The 22,823-nt window shown below is 38.4% G+C and overlaps 1 protein-coding gene across 1 annotated transcript in view; it reads left to right on the plus strand.

The window, feature by feature from the left end:
- The first annotated feature begins 514 nt into the window (after positions 1–514).
- LOC139720345 (NAD(P)H-hydrate epimerase-like) overlaps positions 515–22,823 on the plus strand; it is a 169,802-nt gene continuing 147,493 nt past the window's right edge. The window contains exon 1 of the mRNA XM_071631708.1: positions 515–572. Coding sequence (XP_071487809.1) covers positions 536–572 — 37 coding nt within the window. The 5' untranslated portion in view covers positions 515–535. The remainder of the gene's footprint in view (positions 573–22,823) is intronic.

The raw sequence follows: 22,823 nt of genomic DNA on the forward strand, positions 1-22,823 counted from the left end.
TTATCTCGAACATTTTTGGTAGAATTACAGTGTGATTAGGTGTGTCTTTAGAGTCCCTTTTTCATTTCTGAAAAACCTTGTACACACTCTTCACTTTCAACTCTAATGAATTTTGAAGGGATAGTGCTACTGCTTTGAAAGTTGGCATTAATTATGGACAGAATGGGTTAATGAGACATGCTTAATTTCAGTTTAATCTGATAATCTTTTCATTGTTGTTACTCGCTTGGTTTACTTCCTCTTTTTTGTCCCATTCATCGCACAGCCAGCACGGTTTGGTAAAGATTAAGCACTTGAATAGACACTGTACTTCCGAGCCTCTTTTCTCAGTTCACGCTTTTCCTGAGTTTGTGCTTTCTTTCCAATATTTAGATAGGTTAGGAGAGTCCATTTGATTTGAGTTAATATAGGGCCTACATCATTTTAAAGCTCAAAGTCTGCTCTTTCCGAATATGGTCTTAAATAAAAATTCATGTCTGGCGACTTTTTGTTTGTTTTGTGATGCAGGGTCACATATATTCTGTTAGTGGCTATTATGGATGAGAATTGGAGCAAACGTGACAGTCTGCAGGGTAAGAAAAGAGAGCATAATCTATTCTTGCGTCAGTGCATACAGTCTTACTGCTTCATCTTCTCTGTCTTTTTTTTTGTAAACTGTCCTGATCAATTTTCTTCAACCTGGTTAAGTCATGGTACATGTATGTCTTACCCCCACATTCTCACCGCTCTTTCTTTAAGATGGTGCAAACACAAGTCGGCCCATAGATTCTGATGGTTAGCACCTTGTTTTTCACGATCCATCATTCTCAATGGGAGATTGACATAAGGGACCATTAATCGCTGCGTGCAGCTGCGCTGATGCCCTTATGGATGACTTGCAATGTTTGCAGTTTGTGAGGCTTGTGTGAAGCTACTTTGGCAAGCATTTTTGTGATGCTATTCCTTATCCTCTATCCCCAGTCCTTAAAGTGCTTCTTTACATGAAGCTGTGTTACTTTGCATTTTCCACTTTCTGTCAAATTTTGTCTGTATGTGATGTTCCTTTTCTGTAAAAGAAGGCCCAAACAGATAACTGTTAACCCATTTCATACAGGAACCTGGTGGCTTGTGTATTAAGTCTGTGGAGATTTCAGAATTCAGCATGGAACGGGTTAACACTCTGAGGAAGTTTTTGTTTTCACTTTGTACACCAATACCTTTCTCTCATTCATTTTGTCAGAAACTCAATGACTGAGAAATAAACTACCAGAGAGTGTCAACTAAAAAACAAAATGTACATTGTTTTCTGACATACTGGATCTGTCCAGGCTCTCAATTTCTCAGCCCCTGTTGTCTCCTTTTTTATTTTAATGGAGAAACATTTTCAGTCTGTCAGGCAAACCTCTTGCTACATGCAGAAATTCTGCTGAGTGACATTTGTGCTCCCTCTGGGGAATGTGTTTAAATATTTGCAGAATGTTATTTGAATGCACTCAATGCGTCATCTCAGAGATACAGACTTCTGTTCCTATTTATACTTTTTCTGTCTTTTTGGAGGTTGAGATGGCTACTGTAAGACAAAACTATTCTTGAACCAAGGAGGTTCGAGAAATGGAGTCACAACAGTCTTATTCGCTTTGATCCATACTCGAAGCCGCCACTCAAAAATATTTGAAATATGTGTCAAACTGGATCTGCCGCTCAGATGTGAAGACAATTGACTCGTGTCTCATTGCATAATCACCAGCCACTTTCCAAGGAAGATATGTCTTTGTGATGGTAATTACTTTTCGCTATCCCTACTCACAAACGATGGGCGGTAGACATTGGTAAAGGCATGGGGGTGCGCGAATAGTAGTTGCTCAAATATTGCTGAAATAGATATCAAAATTACTAGAATGTACGTGATTGTACGCTAATCTTACATATTAGTTTATAAAGAACTATACTTGAAGATGATACCATATTAGTTTCATTTTGTGGAAATAAGGAGAAAAGTGATAAAACCGGCTTTCCATGAGGGTAAAATTCCAAACACTTTGAAATTCACAAAACACAGCCCAGATTTACACTTTTGCACATATTTTCGAACGGATTTGACTTTTGTTTTATATGCTTGATAATTAGGTGAAATTTCACTGCATTTGATATATAAAAGAGCAGCATATATCCGATATTATGTTAGCATTAAAAATGAATCTTCAGATTGCTCAGAAACATAGCGTCTTTAAGCATCAAACATCAAAGGCACAAATGCACCTGTGGAATTCTTTTGTCCATCCATAGAAAACTGACAGCTGATTGAATAATTACAGTCAGTTGTAACTCCATCTCTCAAACCTCCTTGCTTGAACAATCCATAGCTTTGTGTGAACATGAGTATATATACTTGCACTGTACCATCATTCCGTTTGGCTTAATGCATCGCAGTACTTTTTTTTTTATAGATTGCTCTTGTAAGACATGACTGTCTTTGAGCAATCCCTCACTCTTTTTGAACATGCTTTACTGTTCAGTGATTTTTTTTGGTCTCTTTTTGTTATGTTAGCTATTGTGAAACTGGAATTTTCTTGAACAATCTGTAGCTTTGTGTGCAACATTTTTTTTTTCAATTGTATGTTTTATTGAATCATATCACAAACATAATCAAATTATTTGCAAATGATTTGCAATGATTGGAAAACAAATAAATAAAACAAATGAAAAAAGGTGACAAGAAGTTGAAGATAACCTCCAATATTGAATAAGCAATACCAAGCCACCGAGATGATGAAAAAAACTACATGAATTTGAACAGCTGACTACATTATCACGGTGATGGGATTCTTCTAACTGCTATCCTATTAGACCTATTCTCTTTTGTTATGATAGCTGTTGTTACATGTCGATGGTCCGGACTGTTCTCAAACAATCCCTCCCTCTGTGTAAATGCGACATCCTGTCAGACTCCATAAATGATATTTTTCTCTTTGTTGCTGTTATTAAAGATGGCAATAATCAGACATGACTGTTCTTCTACAAACCGTAGCTCAGTGAGAACATGCCATAATGTCATTGGACTTGATGAATGCAATCCCCAGAGTGTCCTGAGGGGTATCCTAACAAAATTGATCTTTCCAAAATAAAACTGATCACCTGGTCTGCTTGGCACTCAGGTAAGGTGGAAGGGGGGGGGGGATGAAAGTTCCCATCTTACGCCTTGTTCACCAGTACTGGGTGGAGATTAAAGGGATGATATAGTATTGGTGGAGATGAGGATTGAGCTTTTAACTTTTTGAGAGATACCAAGAATTCACTTATAAAATGATGCAGAGCATACCATTCTGATTTATCATTCTATCATTCTATTTATCGTTATTATTGATTTCATAATTATTATCAGTATCATTAGTATGAGTTCTTCAGCCGTTTTCATTGATAGGCCTGACTATTACCATTATTAATTTCTAAAATATGTGTTTCTTGTTGTAGTCCTATCATTATGATATTCACCATCATTGAGATTATCAGGAATGTTCTCAAGAAAACGTATACATCATTGATCATTATCATCGTCATTATTATCAGCATCTTACACGACATGTGGTGTAGAGAAAGAGGGCATGTGCGCGCTCCCAGAGTCAGTCAGAATCAATATCTGCGAGACATTTTCGGCAAATGCGGTCGCCCCAAGAGAGGTTAACACCTTCGTTCTCGTAGCATCATGTGGCGACTAATTGAATTCGCGTGGGATCAGCACTTTTTGTGTAAGGAGGTCAATTTCTGCCATCCCCGTTGAGTTCCACCAGGTTTAAAGAGAATGGATAGCTCCTCTCGTGCTCCCTATAATCAAATTTCTTTTGGAGAGCAAAGGCGATGGCAAACAGGAATGGAAAGCATTATAACCATTCATCGCCTAGAATTGGCCGGCGAATGTGGGCATTGGGTTAAATGTCCCCTGCCAATTATAACCACCCCCGTACGGCATCAATATTTCAGCAGCAAAGCTTAGAGTATTACTATTAGCGCGACGGACCATGATGCCACCGTATTGACTCTCCCCTGAGGACACGCATCGCAGCCGGCCGAAGAAAGAAAGGGAGCGAGACAGAATGGAGACACAAGGGCAGTAATTGAGGGCAGAGAAAACAGTACCAGACAAAAACTCACTGTTATTACTGTAGATACAGAAGGACAATGAAACAAATTGAAGAGAGAGAGAGAGAGGGGGGGGGGGATGGGAGGGAGAGCTAGAGCTAGAGCTAGACTGGGAAGGACAATTAGAGCTAGGGGGAAGCTTAGTTGAACAGAATTCATAAAAATGAAGGAAATGTATGATACAAGGATGACGAACTTTGACATAGAAAAAGATCAGAAAGAAACAAGATCTTAAAGACCATCATCATCATGGGTAATGAGCAATATTGTATTATCCATCTCATCACTTTTTTATTATTGATATTCAAATCGAATAAAGGAAAAGAAAATCACAAGAGACATAGAGGAAAAGCCCAGGACATGACTTGAAAAAACAGTAAACGCATTGCATTTGCATATACATGATAATGTGTAGTATCCAAGTGAATTCCCTCATGTTACGGCTTTGATAGACCTCTTCTGCAGCAAAAGGCAACCGGACAAATTTGGTCCATTTGGCAGTATGCTATTAAAGCTTCTGTATGAATACAAAAGTCTGGCACTACCTACACTAAGTGTACTGTATTTTTTCCTGTCGTAAATAATGTGTTTCTAAAAGTCAGCTCGGGTCTTTGAACTTATTCTAATCTCTGAGATTATGGCTCTGCATGAGTCTCTATGATGCATTTGTCATGGTGATTATCAAACTCAAGGGAAAACTTTGCTATATCACCATCTCGATGGTGTTCAATGACTATTTGAGCGATGATGAGTAAAAGTGCTGAAAGAGAAGCTAGAAAGACAGAAGATCTGTCAGTATAGCCATAAAGGGATGTTGATTCATCATGAAAAATTAGCATAATGGAGAATGAGTTCTGAAAACACACTGCTCGATTGTTTCAAAACAAACAAAGAATATTACATTAGTCTAAAGTGCCAATATACATTCAAATTCATAAAATTCTTCCGTCGAGATCTTTTCACTGCAACTGATTGACAAATTGTCGTACATCGACGTCGAGGTATGGCAATTTGTCGATCAGTTGCAGTGCCAATATAGTTAAAATATGTAAATACCTGTAAGAAATTTTGTGTGTTACCACTGTAAAGAAAAAATGCGGATGGAAACAGAAATATTTATTACAATTTCTTAGGTAAAGTACAGTTCAAACATGAGTTTGAACTGTAAAAAAAAATGTGAGTGTAGGAGAAAGAGAGAGAGAGAGAAATTAGAGGGCCAGGGAAAGAAAATATACATAAAACTTGCATAAAATGTGAGGAAAAAAATCTTAGAGCTGGACAGAAGAGAGAAAAAAAAAGAAGGACAGAGAAAGAAACAGATGTAAAAATTCCCTTAAAGATTGTTTGTTTATTTCATACACAGCTTAAAATACTTTCGTTCAGCCATTAGGCTCTTTTTCATCAAATCCGTATTAACATGTGTACAGAAAACAGCGATACAATCAACGTGTAAGGTAGTACATGTGCACAATACATCATTACAATGAAAAAAAAAAAACTTAAAAAATTGCACAACACTCTTTGGCAGAATCAAATACAAAAGCAGTAAATGACAGAGAGAAATATCTTGGAAAAAGATTAAATAAAGACAGAAATTATTACTCAACAATAGAAGAAATTCATAGTTCAAGTAAGAAAACAGAATCAATATCCTTCAGAAATTGTGCTATCCTGACACATGACATCCTGGGGGTCATTTCATGAAATGTTTTGTCAGATATTTTTTTTTCTGACAAACTGTTATAAGCTAGTGAAATCCTTGCATCCGATTGGCTTAGAGCAAAATTGTCTGACAATTTGTCAGACAAAACGCTTCATGAAATGCCCCTCTGGTTTCTGGTAATTGGTGAAATAATTGAGCTGCTACATAGATTGTGCTACTTTTACAGAAATTGGTTTTTGGTTCTAGTAACAATACTTTAAATGCCAAATGCCTGATATTTTGTAATTAGATACTTTTGTGTTATCTTGATAAGTCAGAAAATCAGGTAGGAGATTGTTCAAGGGATGGTAAAGTATTGGTGGAGGCGAGGACTGGGCTTGTAATGTTTTGCAAGATACCAAGAAACCACGTGTGAAATAGTACAGAGCATATCATTCTAATATAAATTCCAAGTTTATTTGATGGAAATCGGTTTTGGAATTGCTGAGACATCCAAAAACAAAGTAAAATAAAGTGATCGTAATAAAAGTTGGGTCCCACCTTTTATTAGGATTACTCTGTTTTGGGTATCTCAGCCATTTCAAAACCAATTTTCATCAAATAAATGCTGAATTTCTCTTGGAATTACATGATCTTTCATATTTCATAGGAGGTTTCTCATTATGTTGCCCCAAAATGCTAGAAACCTAAAGTTTGGTCTCAACCAAAACTATACGATCCCTTTAAGGACTTTATGAATTAAAATAACAGATATAAAGATTGTTAAAGAAAAAGAATTCTTTTATGATACAAGAAAGAGGTTCTCAAAAGAAGATGTAATGACAGAATGAGCTATGTAATGTAAGGACTAAAGTGCACAATCATTCAAAGAATACGTGAAGAACGGCAAAAAGAGGCGCAATTCTGTGGTACACTTTGTATGGATGTGAAAGCTACTGTTTGGGTTGGGGTTTCATTACACTTTCATGGCATGTAATTGCTCCACCAAGTCGCCGGTTTGCGGCGGCGACTCCCGTCCGCACCGCTGTCAGTCGACGACAGCGAGGTCTCGGAGGAAGGAAGGTGAGTGTTTCATCTCCCGCTTCTACCCATCTCTCTTTCTTTCTCTCGCTCCCTCTTTCGCTTCTTTCTAATTCTTTTTCTCTTTGTTTACCTGCCATTTTGTGCTGCTGGTGAGATATTGAGTGGATGATCTTTGACAAGAAGCCACATTAATTTTGCAATTTTTTTTCCCTTTTCCTTTTTTTTTTTTTGCCTGCCCCACTTCTCTCATCTCTGGTGGAAGAGGCCTTTTCAGATTCATGCGTTCTGAAAATTTGCTGCCACTGCAAATCTTTGCTTGTGTCCATGGAAATGTCAGATTGATATCTCCATGCTTTGATGTATTTTCTATTTCAATTTTAAGTCTCTTTCTGTGATACTCGTATCACAATGTGTTTCTATAGATCTGCTATTGCTGGGGGGGGGGGGGGAGATGGGTCAGTGAGAGGTACACATGTACTCAACATTTTAACCCTTAGTGTGCCTATTGAGTGTTCAGCTTGTGCTGTGGTGATAATCCTCTGGACATTGCCAGATTTGTGTGGAGACTTAACCTACATTGTAACTACCTGACAGGAGTTGATCGCAGCAGTCAGGCTTCTCAGCAGGTAAAGGGGTAGAAGTGGGATATGTCAGAGGACTGCACCTTAAATGATGGAATCAGTCATTCATACCAAATATCTACCAAGATCAGTCTACAGGCATGTTAAGACAATGACTCTCTGCGGAAAGACAAGAAAGCATGACATGCTTTAAACACTCCACTGTTGGTAGCAAGTAAATATCGCTGTGGCTTCTTAACCCGTTGAGGACGGTTTGATTTTGCTACAACACGCATATCCCATAGATGCTTGCCCGAGTATACTCGGGACTCGTCCTCAACGGGTTAGGGGTTAAATGCATTGCCCCTTGGATACCTCGCATTCTGTGATCACATAATGATATGGAGCACATTTGCCATAGAGCTTCTTCCAGTAGTGGCTGGAGAAAAGTATTCCTGCAGTTGGCATACTTATATATCAGGTCACTTATTTTGAGTAGAACTACAAATCCATAAGGCCTAGCTTTACATTTTAATATTTGATCATCTTTAGTACTGGTAACTTAGATAATTTGTTTTTTTTTTATACGAAATGTACACTGTATGTATTGATGTGTAGTTGCATAAGTCAACATCAAGTGCATCTGCACAACTGATAGATCTTCATTGTTTCATTTCTATGCTTGGATGTTTATCGAATGTGTTAATGGATCATTTGCTGCGATTTACGACAGTGGCTGATAACTTCTATGACTGTGGTACCTTTAAATCCATCGCCTCCAAGACTTCCTCCCAGGTCTTCATGCATGACTCACCTAGCGCAAGTGAGTGAGGAGTTGGTTTTCCATGTGGAAAATTCATGTGCCTTGCTTACTTTTTACGGGTATTTCTAGCATTTCATTTCTGCATTAATTTGAGGATTGACAATCAGCAGAATTTTCCTAGTGAAGCAAGCTGGGCTAACTGCAGTTAACACTTGTGCAAAGTATCACCGTGCATACTGTGATGTACATAAAAAAAAATCCCAAGTCACAGCTGGAAAGGGAAAGACTTTCTGTTGTGAAGAGGGGGGGGGGGGGGTGATAGAGAGGTTAGCACTTTAATAGCTGGTGTTATCGACTTGGTTAACAGTTGATATCAATCACAGTGTGTGGTGGTTACTGTGGTAACTGGAAGTCTTCCCTGAACAATGCCATGCGCAGATTTGTGTTAGTAATTCTTCCGCAACTACCTTTGTCATGTATGATTTAATGGACTTCCTTTGAGGTTTAGTGGAAAGGAGAATTGGATATCGCAGTGGATTGTTGATTCTGTATATCACAAAACATTCATTTAAAGGCAGCATTCTTTGTTTGCATAAAACCATTTGAAATTCACTTTAATAGAATGTGCAAATACTTTCAGCAAATCTCTTGTGATTTTGAAAACTGCAATTATTAGCACTTGTGCTAGGTGTCAAAAGGGGTGAACTTCAGTAGATGTGTTTAACACTGTTTATGGTTCTAGCAGAAAAACGTGAGATATAACACATGTTGTTTCCACTGAGCTGATCCACTGATCCCTGTTTCCGAATTTTTTTTTGTTCGATTGCTCAAGAATACGTATGACATCCCTCACGCTTGTGAAAAGTTTGCTTTGAAACTGTGTTAGCCTGCAAAATATGTACAATCCAGCAAACAAGATTAAAGGGCTCTTATGATCCCAGACAGTCTGATGGCAGATGTGAAACCCATACAACCGTAAAATGGCTCTTAAAGTCCCAGACAATGATGTAATAGTAGATTATTGAAGTATGAGCTCCTTATTGCTTGCCCTCGGCATTTCTGGTTTGCTCTGTGACTTTGTGCCGAAGATTCGTTCCCGACTTCATACTCTTATATCTAATATATCTTGCCACCGTCTCACAGTCCAAATTCAATTAGATGTTATTCAAGTGGCATCTCGGGGTATGTGTGCTGCCAAGATGTGGCAAGAAGGCTCCCAACGAATTTGCACGTCGGGGTCCCGCCCCCTATTTCGGGCTCTTCCTTTCACCTTAATACCCTCCGGCAGGTGGGAAGGGTGGGAAAAAGACTGCCGAGAGTTGACGCGGACATTGATTTTCTCTCCATATTAAGCTTGATCATTCTTGTGTCATTTATAGACGGTTTTCGTCGGTGGAGTTATAGGTAGCGAAGGAATGAAGTATTTGATTTTTTTTTGTGTGTACCCTTATATAAATCAGATTGGCATTTCTTGTGAAAGGTGTAACAAAGAATAGAATCAGGTGCAATATGATTAAGTTTGTAAAAATTGTGTGCCTCGCACGTAATGTCAAATATCATTCCTCTCTAGATAAATTTGCCTCCATTGTAAGATTACTGTATATGTGAACAAATGTTTTTAACAGAGATTATGCATTTAAACTTGTATTTCAAACAGATTTGGAAAAAAAAATCTCGCCAAACATTGTACAAAAATAAAAAACATATTGGATTCTGCTTGACTGAAGGAGGTACTCTGAATATATCCAAACAGAGTACCAGTAGTCATTTTTCTTTCACTGTAAATAGTTTTCTTTACACTATATGTTGATGCAAGAACTCTACAGATGCAGTTTAGATACATATCTGTAAAAATGTTGTAGTCTGCTATCTTGTGAATTATAATTACTGTGTTTCATGCAATTCTAGTGTCCCATATACAGCTCAGTGTGTTGTCTGTAATACCTAGCATTTATTTTTTTATTTTTCATTGAGCTGTATATCATCGCGTGCGTAATGCTGCAGCACTGAATCAACAGTCGATTTTTACATGTCCGTCAATCAACATTGCTCATGATCTGTACAAGGAGGTACTTTAAAGGGAACGTATAGTTTTGGTTGAGACCTAACTTCTGGTTTCTAAACATTTTTTGCGAGATCATGAGAAACCTCTTATGAAATATGAAAGACCATGTAATTTCAAGAAGGATTCACTGTTTCTTTGATGAAAATTGCTTTTGAAATTGCTGAAATATCCAAAACAGAGCAATCTTAATAAAAGGTGGGACCCACCTTTTATTACGATCACTTTGTTTTACTTTGTTTTTGGATGTCTCAGCCATTCCAAAACCAATTTTCATCTAATAAACTTTGAATTCCTCCTAGAATGGTATGCTCTGTATCATCATAAGTGGTTTCTTGGTATCTTGCAAAAAGTTTAACGCCCAAATCCTCATCTCCACCAATATTGTACCTTCCCTTTAAGCAATGGAGTGCATTTAGCTTTAAACACCATATTCCAGAATAATCCTTTTTTGTTGTCGTTGGAAGTCTGAGCAAGTTTTCATTTTCTTTGGCCATGCAGTTTACATTCATGTAAAATTGTAGCACACATTTGTGTGTTGCACTGCCAGAAGGGCTTAGAAACCATTGCTCACTGGAACTAATTGTGCCATGTATCACCTAATACTGGAAATTACCATTTGTGTTTTTGTGGAAGGCAGTGGATTAAGTGCCTGAGAGGAGAAACTGCAGGGAATTGCTTGGCCACGCCATGTGGCAAGGAAAATAAACAACGTGCCCCAAGAGAGGACATGCCCATGTGCGTGGGTGATGAGAGGTTGAGGGATTTGCCTCCTTTCACCACACATTGCAACCGCCTCAGTGACCTCACAACTAGATTACAAGCCATTTGGTCCTGGTAGTCATCAGTTTGTTTGTTTTGTTTTGTTTTGTTTTGTTTTGTTTTTTTTTTTTGGGGGGGGGGGGGAGGGAGGGGTGTCCACTTTTGAGCATGTAAACATAGACCTCATCGTTAAACTAATCACCTGATCTTATGTCAACACTGAGTATTGTTTCATGCATGTTACGTGACCGTGGATAATGATTATACGTCCATTTGAGCGAGTGGCAGATTCGGTCGTGTGTAGCAGTTGCGGCTGTGATGGCCTTGTCTGCTGCAAAATGTGGCTTGCATTTTTCCATGAATTCCTCAATTACCGTACCTCTGAACTGACATGCCATTTTTTTTTGTGTGTATGCTCTTTTTTTCAGCCTTTTCTGCTGGAGTTAGTGGCTTTTTTTTTTTAATGTTTGTGACTAGGGTTTTGTGCAGGAAGCCAATCTATTTTGGGCACAATGAGATCATAGGCTGTGTGATACTGGTTCCATGGGAAAGTTATAATCGTAGTCTCCACAGCTCAACTATCAGTCTTGAAATAGTGGAATCCATTGTACTAGATGTGAGACTATCATGCCATTGAACACACACAAAAAAAGAAGAAATCTTAACCTGTTGAGGATGAGTCCCAAGCATACTAAGGCAGATGTCTATTGAAAATGCGTGTTGTAGCAATATCAGCCCGTCCTCAACGGGTTAAGATATTGGAATCCATTGTGCCAGATCTGAGTCTATCATGCCATTAAATAAAAATGAAATCTGAAGGCTTTGTTGAGCATTATTCAATCAATATTGCTCATCGGGAAGCCAGTCTTTTGAGTGCCATGGATGAAAAAAAAAAAATCCCAACAAAAATGTAGTATCTTGACGAGGATTGGATGGGCAGCTTAATTCACATCTTCATAAGCTAGCAGCTCATGATATGGGGCAGGGGCATGGAAGAAAAAAAACTCTAGACTTTTCATGAGTGCATGTGGGAGTTTGTGTATAATGGTTTGTGTGTGTGTGTGTGTGTGTGTGTGTGTGTGTGTGTGTGTGTGTAAGTGTACATGCATTGGTAATGGAGTCACTGCTTTTTTTCCCCCACCTTCACAATAACATTAAAGCATTCCAAAAACCTTGTGATATTTTGAGCCTGCCAATGAATAAGTGAAGATACTGTTCGAAGAGTCAGCCAATGACAGTCGCTGCATATAAGATTACTATGTTATTTCCCTTGAGTTTTAACCCGTTGAGGACAAGTCCCGAGTATACTCGGGCAAGTGTCTAGATGGGAAATGTGTGTTGTAGCAAATCAGCCCGTCCTCAATGGGTTAATGGCAATATGTGATGAAGCTACATGTATTTGACGGCCATGAACGAGATTTTTATTTTTAATGCCTTCAATTGTATTACAGCACTGTAGCCTATAGTGGTGATGCTGTGAATATGAAATCCAGTTAAGTGCAAGACATGTACTTGTTTGTTGTTGCGTATTTTGCTGTAGTGCGGATGTGTGACCTTCTTGCCCATATGTGACCCTGCACCTCAAAACAAACAAAAAGTCGCCAGACATGAATTTTTAGTTAAGACCATATTCTGAAAGAGCAGACTTTAAGCTTTAAAATGATGTATAACTCAAATCAAGTGAACTCTCCTAACCTTATCTAAATATTGGAAAGAAAGCACAAGCTCAGGAAAAGTGTGAACTGAGAAAAGAGGCTCTGAAGTACATTGTCTATTCAAGCGCTTAATCTTTACCAAACCCTGCTGGCTGTGCGATGAATGGGACAAAAAACAGGAAGTAAACCACCAGAGTAACAACAATGAAGGGGTTATCAAATTAAACTGAAATTAAGCATGCCTCATTAACACATTCTGTCCATAATTAATGCCAACTTTCAAAGCAGTAGCACTATCCTTTCAAAAGTTATTAGAGTTGAAAGTGAAGAGTGTGGAAAAGGTTTTTCAGAAATGAAAAAGGGATTCTAAAGACACACCTAATCACACTATTCTACCAAAAATGTTCGAGATAAACTGCTAAAAAAACACACTTTCCTGCCTGTTTTATGATACCAAATTTTAGCATAATGTAAAAGAAGACCCGCTCTTTCAGAAAATATGGAAAAGTCAAGTTCGGCTAGGTTGACCCATTTCACTTATTTTCAGTCCTCAAGCAAAATCAGTGTGTGCGACTTTATGTTCGTTTTGAGGTGCACGGTCACATATATACATTTGTATACTTCTGTAAGCGTATTCAAAATGACCTTCTGCCCTACTATTTGCCATAATTCTGATCTTTGTGACAACCTGTCAAATTTTGTTTTTTACACTCCAACAATCTTTTCATCCTTTTATTTGTTTTTTGTTGTTTTTTATTTCATTCATAGCAAGGAAAGCCCTAGTTTCCTAACGTACCTGTTAAGTAAATTTTTAGCGGTAGGATCATGTGGTTATGTGATTAGGAGTGTGAACTTGTGTACAGGTCATGTGATAGCTAGAAAGGGAAAGACTTTCTGTCGTGAAGGGGGGGGGGGGTGATAGAGAGGTTAGCACTCAGCTGGTGTTATTGACTTAGTTTACAATCGATATTGATCACAGTGTGTGGTGGTTACCATGGTAACTGGAAGTCTTCCCTGAACAATGCCATGCATGCGCAGATTTATTGTACGGGCTCTTCCGCAACTACCTCTGTCGTCTACGATTTCATAGGCTTCCTTTGAGGTGTAGTGAAAATAAGAATTGGATATTTGAGTGGATTATTGATCTTGTATTGGTATATCAGAAGACATCAAAGGCAACTTTCTCTGTTTGCATAAAATCATTTGGAATTCACTTCAAAGTATACAAATCACTCCAACAATCTCTTATGATTTTGCAAAAAAAAGTGAAATAGTGAATTTGAAGGATTTGTCTGTGGTCATCCTTTCAGAATGAATCATGGATTATAGTGTCCTTGAAATTCGTTTTCCACCCTAAGAGCATCATTATGTCTGTAAGTTTTGTTGAGATATATTGGATGTAAAATTAGATTTTAATCCAGGAAGATGCTTATAATCATTTGGTCTATCAAACAATGTGTATGTTACATCTAGATGTCAGCATAGTTTTAAGTACCTGGTATTGACAATAACACATTTCATGAGAGCATATAAATGGTGAAAAAGATAGGAATGGGGGGGGGGGGGGAGGGGAGGAGGGAAACAGGTGTATACTACAAGATACATTTCCTTGTCAGCATTAGTGAAGAAAATTGCCAATTTATCATGCACTCTCAATCCTTGAGAGTGCATTGATTTATGCACTGTTTATTTGGAAAGGCATGACTTATCTAGGATTAGTAGAAATTGTCTTCCTTGTTTTATCACAATTTCTCTCTGTTTATACATTTTTGGCAATTCTTTGTTCATTTTGTATTTGGCATACTGGCACTCTTTGCCTGCATTGTACATTTGTTTGAAAACATGCATCACTGTTGAAGACCTGCAAGGTGCGTACATCTAATGGCATAACCAGACTCGTGCCATTAAACACAATCTCATCCCATCATGCGGATTATGGATGCATCAAGAGAAGCTCCTCGCAATGAGGTCGCACTAGATTAGACTTGATTCATTGCCGAAGCCAAGATGCCGTTGTCGGCTTTTTACAAAGGGTGAAAGTGGCAAAAAGTGGCTAAGTAAAAGGAAAAAAACCCACAAACCTGCAATCTCCCTTGTTAGGACTCCCAGGTTTGGTTTCAGGGTTTGATTGTGCGGGGTGTGAAAGGAATGGCATGATTATTTGAAGAAACAGCTCGACAAGATGTTCATTTACAGTATACGCAAACAAACATACACACATATACTCTTTATACATACATGTCTATTCATTAAGTTGTGCTTTCCATTGTGATGTCATGTTTCTCACCACTTTGTTGTGTTTCCCCTTTACATTGTGTTTGCAATAGGTAAAACATTTGTTATTGTTGGAAGGTGACCGTCCTTATTTCTGATGGTGTGGTTTGGGGTTGTGTCTTGGATGGTATTTGATTATGATAGCTGGAATGGCAGCAGTTTAATGAGTGGAAGGGGCAATGAAACTAAAATATCAGTGAATTGAGGGGATGCAGCATTTTTTTTTTTTTTTTTTTTTTTTTGTAGAATGTGCCAGCAAAGTTTGAGGAAAATAATACCATCTGTTGCAAAGTTATGGATGTTTAAAGTTTTGATGCAGTCACCGCTGGATAAGAAGAGTACATGCACTGAGATGTCAAGCATGGATAACAATATGAAGAAATTATAAAGAGAATTCAACATATTTTCACTTTTTTAGCATAATGAAAGAGAACTTAACTTATCTCTTTCAGAAAGCAGGGGGAATGATATTACCCTTAACATATGTCAGTAACAAGTCGAGGAAATGTATACTTTTCATAAAAAATTAGATTTTTGTTTAAGTCTCTCCATATTTTCTTAAGATCGTTTTCCGTATGTGACATCAAAATGTGTTGTAGTCCTCTCATTAGGCTGCACCAAAACTATAAAAATTCATAACTTTCTAACAGATTGTCTGATCTTCCTCAAACTTCACTTACATGTAAGTGCTCTACTAATATTACTGCATTCACTCAAGCCATGTGTATGTATGCATGTTGGTTACACATAGTACCTCTGTAATGGAATTAATAAGTTTATTCAACACAGACTGTTTACAAGAATATTAAATCATGAAATACACTATATTGGCCTGTAAATATACAAGTACTATGTTACTTGATTTGCGTTTTTGAATGATTCTAATATTTCAATTCAAAGGGCATTTTTTAAAGGAACTGTTGTGGATGTTGAGGGTTTGCAAAATATTAAACTAGTGTTGCATGCATTAACATGAGAGAGAAATGGAAAAAAGGTGACAGATGAGAATTATGTTTTTGGAGATGACTGGATAGAATATAGGAATAGAATACTGGAAGTATGACAACATGAGAAGTTTTTCTTAGTGTGTGTGTGTGATCTTGAGAGAAATGGCAAGATAGAAGAGATATTTTTATGTCAAGAAAGATGTAATGCTGCAGAGAGACAAGTGGTGTTGGGGAGACGGGATGAGAAATGAAATGGGATACATGGCATGAACAATTTATGGATGGATGTGGGAGAACAGGGTCGCTGTAATCAAACAGCCACGTGGAAAATGAGAAAGCGGCACGAGCGAGAGACATTACTTTCTACTCATGTGCATTTTATGCATGTGGAAGCAAGAGAGAAAGAGAAGATGATAGAGTGAGTGTGTGTGAGAGAAGGACAGATTGATGAGGAAAGATGTTGTGTGGAAACTGTGAGAACCATATGGCATATAATGACCAGACCACTCCCCCCCCCCCCCCCCCCTTCTCCGGCTCATGCCCATAAATAACTTACAATGTGCAATATAATGACTGCAACTATTATAGTGAAAACTGGGCCACAACCAGTCCACCCTGTATTTGGGAAATTTGTAGCCATGGTGACTGCATTCGTTTATTGATCACAGAGTACAATGAGTTCAAGTTTATTTTACTGAATAGGAGGCTTGGTATGTTGACTAAAAAGATTGTTTCAGTCCCAAAAGAACCAGCATACAAGGATTAAAGGACAAGTTTACCTTGACATACACATGGATTGAGTGAATGAAGCAACATCAGTAGGACACATCAGTGAAAGTTTGAGGAAAATTGGACAATCCTTTCAAATGTTATAAATTGTTTAAGTTTCTGCCCAGTCACTGCTGGATGAGAAGACTACTGCAGTTTATAATTCCACATGCTTAGAACAATATAAGAACACTAGCAGCACCCGTGGAAATCCACGGGTCTGAGGGGTTTTATTTTTTTTTTCTCATAATACAATTTTGCACATTTTTATTGAAGAAATAAAAAGAAAAGTCTTCTCATTCTTTCGTTAATGTGCTGTCTTCTAAATGACCACCTTTCCCAGAAATTTTATAATACATTTTTGTAGTATATGCCCGGCGATCCGGTCCATTGGTAGGGATCATTCCCGCCACTACTTGCTTTTATTATAGAACTTGAGTTTCGAGGGGTTATTTGCACCCGTTGAAGTCCAACAGTTGTCTTGTTGCCCCTCACCCCTCCCCCCCCCCTCACGCACACACACATTTCCACCTCCGCAGGGCAAAAAACAAAAACATTCAGGGAAAAATTACCAAAAACGCAAATGAGATTCCCCGAAAGTTCTGCCCACAGGTTGTTCCCGTTGAAACGGGAAGATATTAACACTATGACTTTGATTACCCCCTGCTCTTGCATCCACGCGGGCACCCGCGGGAATCCACGGCTGGTCTCAAGGCCTCGGTTTGTTTTGTGTTTTTTTTTTCATGTTTCTTTTCCCCACGTTATGAGAGAAAAATAAGATATTTTCGTCTTCATAATTTTGCTCCCTCCTTGTTTTTAATCACCAAAACTTGGCTTGATATATCATATCAATATAGAACTACATCTGCTTCAGATTGTACATTATCATAATTAATATTAGGCCTACAATTATTGCTCCTATTATTGTTATTATTATATCATTATTATCATTATCCTTATCATTATTATTATTATCATTATCATTATTATTATTATCATCATTGTTATTATTTGGGGAGGGGGAGATCATAGTCATCAGGTTTAATAGGCACCCGTGGGAGTAGGTTCTCACGACCTCGTATTTTTTTTTCTTTAATATTTTTCCCATGTTATGGAAGAAAGAAGAATATATACATCACTGCATTCGTCTTCATTTGCTCCCTCTTTTTTTGTCACCAAAACTTGGTTTGATAGACCATAGAACCACACATTCTATTTCCACTTGCAATTTTAAAAATAGGCGGTCGGCAAAGCGAGGTTTTCCTCTACGTCCGCTCATCTTATGAATATGTATGATTACAGCAGCTCTGCAGTAAACGAATGGACACAGCTGCGCGTGTAATCTGATATGTAAGGGTACGATCGGCAAATATATTTAGCCGCGTCCTAAACAGTCTGCGTACAATGACACCGGACTTGAGAGCAAACGGCGAGCAAACTAAATGACGTACCTGAGCTGCATATAGTATTCTGCAGTTGTGCAAAATACAATTACATAACCAACGTTCGTTGTTTTCATTTGGGGACGCCAATAATGGCGAACTGTACGTAAATGCCCTTGTAGTCCATGTCACGCATGCACACACAGATTCGTGAAACCATCGTCAATACATTCAGTACACGTAACAGGCGGAGGCAAAGGTACAGCACAGAACTATACACACAGTGTAGAGTGTGTAGAGTTCTGCGAGGTACATTGTGTGTGTGCGTGCGCGTCCGCCGGAAGATGTCAGAGATTTCGCTGCACCATCATCTTTAGTATCCCCCAATGTCTCTGCAAGCTAAAAGATGGAAGATCGAGAAAGCAGGAGGCCAGCGCAGGTTCCGTGAATATTGAAACGCTCGGCTCTTTCGTCACGCACAAAAATGCATTATGCATGTAGCTAATTAATTTTTCTTTTTCGTCCTCGACGTCGACACGGAGGCGGAGAGGGGACGAAACCCACGCCATTCGATGTAGGATACTCTCCTGCGGCCGACGGCACCGGTCGCAACTGCCCGGAGCCGACGGCTCGGGAGGAGATAGAGAAACCAGCAACGCCGAAATAAAACAGGAAATACATAAGGCCGCGACAACAACAACAACTTCGAGTATTATAGTATAGGATTTTAAAGAGAATTCTACAAAATTTCATTTAAAAAAAAAGAGAAAAAAGTACACATTCCCTTGATTTGTTACTGACATATGTTAACCCGTTGAGGATGAGTCCCGAGTATACTCGGGCAGGTGTCTATGGGAAATGAGTGTTGTAGCAAAATCAGTCCATCCTCAATGGGTTAAGGGTAATGTCATTCCCCCTGCCTCCTGAAAGAGGCAAGTCAAGGGGTCTTCTGTTATGCGAGAAAAGTGAAAATATGTTGAATTTTCTTCATATTTTCTTTATATCATTGTACATGTGACATCACTAGCTGCAGTAGTTTTCTCATCCAGCGATGACAGTAGTAAAACTTCACAAATTTATAACTTAAGTTATGAACAGATTGTCTGATTTTCCTCAAACCTTCACTGATGTGTTCTACTAATATTGCTGCATTCTCTCAATCCTTATGTATATTAAGGTGAACTTGTCCTTTAAAGTCTTGGTGTTTACACTGCCCCAATCCCGTGTAACGAACTATTGAAATTATTGTCATATGGTGTACATTGTACGATGATCAGAACAGGATTTCAAACACCAACACATACTGTAAAACGAGGAATTTTCGCATGCACTTTAATTTCGCGAATTTCGTGAGCGCCAAGATTCGCGAAATTAAATTGCACGCGAAAGTTCTTGTTTACACTATATGCATTGCACGCCACTGGCACTTCGCGAAATTTTTATGCCACGAAAAAGGCTGTCAGCTCCAATTCGCGAAAATTTCATGCCGCGAATATATCATGTTTTACAGTATAGAGGAAATAATAGAATGTTTAGTTTTGTCCTAATAGCAAAAGTGCAAGTCTCATCAACATAGGCCAGAGAAATATGTTTCAGGCATAACGTGCCAGAAGCAGTATAAGAAGAGATGGAAAAAACAGAAATCAAAATAGATCAAAAGACAGAAATTTGTAAATAGAATTTTAAGAAATACCATGGTATGGAGAAAAGAAACTTGGGCAACATTTTGAAACATGGTCCATCAATATAAAGATGAAGAAGAAGAAGAAGAAGAAGAAGAAGAAGAAGGAGAAGGAGAAGGAGAAGGAGAAGGAGAAGGAGAAGGAGAAGGAGAAGGAGAAGGAGAAGGAGAAGGAGAAGGAGAAGGAGAAGGAGAAGGAGAAGGAGAAGGAGAAGGAGAAGGAGAAGGAGAAGGAGAAGGAGAAGGAGAAGGAGAAGGAGAAGGAGAAGGAGAAGGAGAAGGAGAAGGAGAAGGAGAAGGAGAAGGAGAAGGAGAAGGAGAAGGAGAAGGAGAAGGAGAAGGAGGAGGAGGAGGAGGAGGAGGAGGAGGAGGAGGAGGAGGAGGAGGAGGAGGAGAAAAAGAAGAAGAAGATGCAATAGGAGAAGGAGAAGAGGGAAAATATCAGTTACCTAACAGACAACAATTTACAAAGAAGCAAGGCAAGGATGGATATTTAAATGTAAAAAGTTTGCCAATGCTTGTAATGGGAGCTACATTGTATTCTTCCCTCCGGGGAGTACAGCAGCTCAGGGATGAGATATAAAATAAACATGATGTACGGCGATACAGGTTGTTTCCAGCTCTGGAGACGGACGGACGCAGGTTTCTCTCACCTTGTAGAACACTTTAATATCCATGCATTAAAACTTATACCCTGCGGAGGCCCGACCGCGGGCTTCCCCCTTTCTGCGCTCTGGCAATCTCTTGCATGGTGCGGCAACTTTCTTTACTGATTGGCACAGATATCTGGAAACTAATTGTAAATGAATAGAGATTACATAATCTCCCCTAATCCCTATTTTGTCACCATGGTCTACCTGTTGGACTGAGGCACATTGCTACACACCTAAAGTGGGGTTGCGTAATCTACAACTGGGGCAAGTTTGGATGGATTACTAAATACTGATGAAAAAGCTCGGAAAGTTTTAATAAACTAAGTGCCAGGGCATACAAAGGGTTGATGATTAACACCAGTACATAGTAAACCAAAGTAGCAAGAGTCAACTCGCAAGTTCCACGACTGTCTGTTTGCAGTGGTAAGTTTATGTGTGTGTTTGTGTGTGTGAGTGCATGTCTACAGCATGTGTGTAGGCCCATTCACACAGCCACTCATAGTCACGATTATTTGCGCATGATTCGAATCGCAACACAAAAACCAAATCCTGATACATGTATTTCCAAAATTGGCATAATTATTCAGAAGAGTGGCGATTAGTAGTGTTGCAAAATATGTTTGAAGGCTGTAAGATATTGCTCAAGTTTTTCATATCCCACAATGCAAGGCGTGTGCGAGACAGTCAGGTCAAAGTCAGGTCAAACTTTAAGACAAACGCATGCACAGTTTGGCCTCGCTCAAACAGGTACGTTTTGAGTCGCCACTTCTCCCTCGTGAACTGATGTGATGTGGGTCACAATAGTTTTTGCCTGTGCATGTAGGATCATGAGCATGAAAAAGCAATTCAAATCACAATTTTCCACCACGTGTGAATGTACTTAATATTTTTGTTATAGTGTATGTTGTTTTGTCTCTGGTTGTGTCTATAAAATCTAAAAAAGTGTAATAGAATAATTAGTTGTTTTCAGGTTTGTATTGTACATCTCATCTGTGATGACAGGTGTGTAGTAATAATTGAGAACTACAGAATTCTTTTTATGATTTTCTCTTTGCTTTGATATGTCAAAGCGTGGTCCTCTTTTTCCCTTTATCTCAAATTACCTGTCAATTGGTGTAAGCTATTGAAAAGTTGTTGAAAAATTCATGAAGCTGGCTAGGTTTGGCTCCATTACAGGACAGATTAAGTGCTTTTTCTTTTTTGCTGTTGTTGTTGCATTTCTGTGCGTGTTGCAGCTAGAGATTTGAGTACTTTTAATGAACAGTGACAAAAAAGGTTTAATGTAAATTATGTACCGTGTTTGATAAAAGTAAGTGTGAATCAGTAGAGACAACTCATGAATAGGCACGTGAATGGAACAAATTTCAGTCCCTCTAATTAAAAAATGGTCAAAACATTCTTGTTATTAGCTGTATGAAAGAGTATTCTTCATGTCTGAGATTTGCTTCTTTCATAAGCATTTGAACTATTTCTTCGATACATCCTCAAAACCAGATATTACAATGTCTGCAAAGGATTTTGGAGGATTTCTGTATGGAATCGTAGAGAGGAATTCTTATCTATATACTGTATGTGATTCTATTTCACAAAATACCAAAAAGTTGTCAGATATCAATTTGTAGTTAAGGACATATCCTGAAAAACCAGACTCTAAACTTGAAAATGACGAATGATTGACTAAAGATGGACTTTCCTAACTCAGCTAGATAATGGAAAGGAAGTACATTCTCTGGAAAAGCGTGTATTGAGAAAAGAGGCTTTGAAGTTCAGGGTCTGTTCAAGGACGTAATCTCACTAAGTGACACTCTGTGCAATGAATGGAACAAAGAACAGGATGTAAAACTTAATGGCAACCACTGTGAAGGAATCATCAGATTTGACTGATATTTTTGCACACTCATTAAAGATACATTCTATTCATATCTCGTAACAACTTTCAATGCAATTGCATCATCCTTTCAAAAGATATTAGAGTTTAAAGTGAGTGTTTAAAGGGTTGCTTGAGCTCCGAATCTATAAATTTGAGAAAGTTCTTATCAGAATGAAAAGATGTGGCTCTAGAAAAATTGCCAAAAAGACAAATTCCCATTTGTTTTATGATCCCAAACCCACAAATTATGTAGAAGAATTGCTCCTTCAGAAAATATGATAAGATAAAAATTACCGGGTTGACACATTTCACCTGTTTCTAGTACTCAAAATATATAAAATCTGGTCACATGACTTTCTGTTGGTTTTGTGATGCACAGACACATCATATCCAAGGAGCTGTTTTGGCTTAAGATACGGTGAGACCACGGACTATCACCGATGAAGTTCTTGGTTCAAATCCTGTGGCTGCAGCAGTTGTGCCCCTAGTCAAGGCACTTTATCCTCAATGGAGCCATTCTCACTATACCAAATTGTGTCATGAAAACCACTTAAGTTTTACACTGCGTGTCTGAACTGCTCAAAAAATTCTTGAAACTTCTGGAAGAACTGCACACTTCCAGTCTGCTCATTTAATGTGCACTG

Source organism: Diadema antillarum, unplaced genomic scaffold (assembly GCF_040938485.1).
Source record: "Diadema antillarum isolate AM-2024a unplaced genomic scaffold, OU_Dant_1.0 scf00000127, whole genome shotgun sequence".
Lineage (NCBI taxonomy): Eukaryota > Metazoa > Echinodermata > Echinoidea > Diadematoida > Diadematidae > Diadema > Diadema antillarum.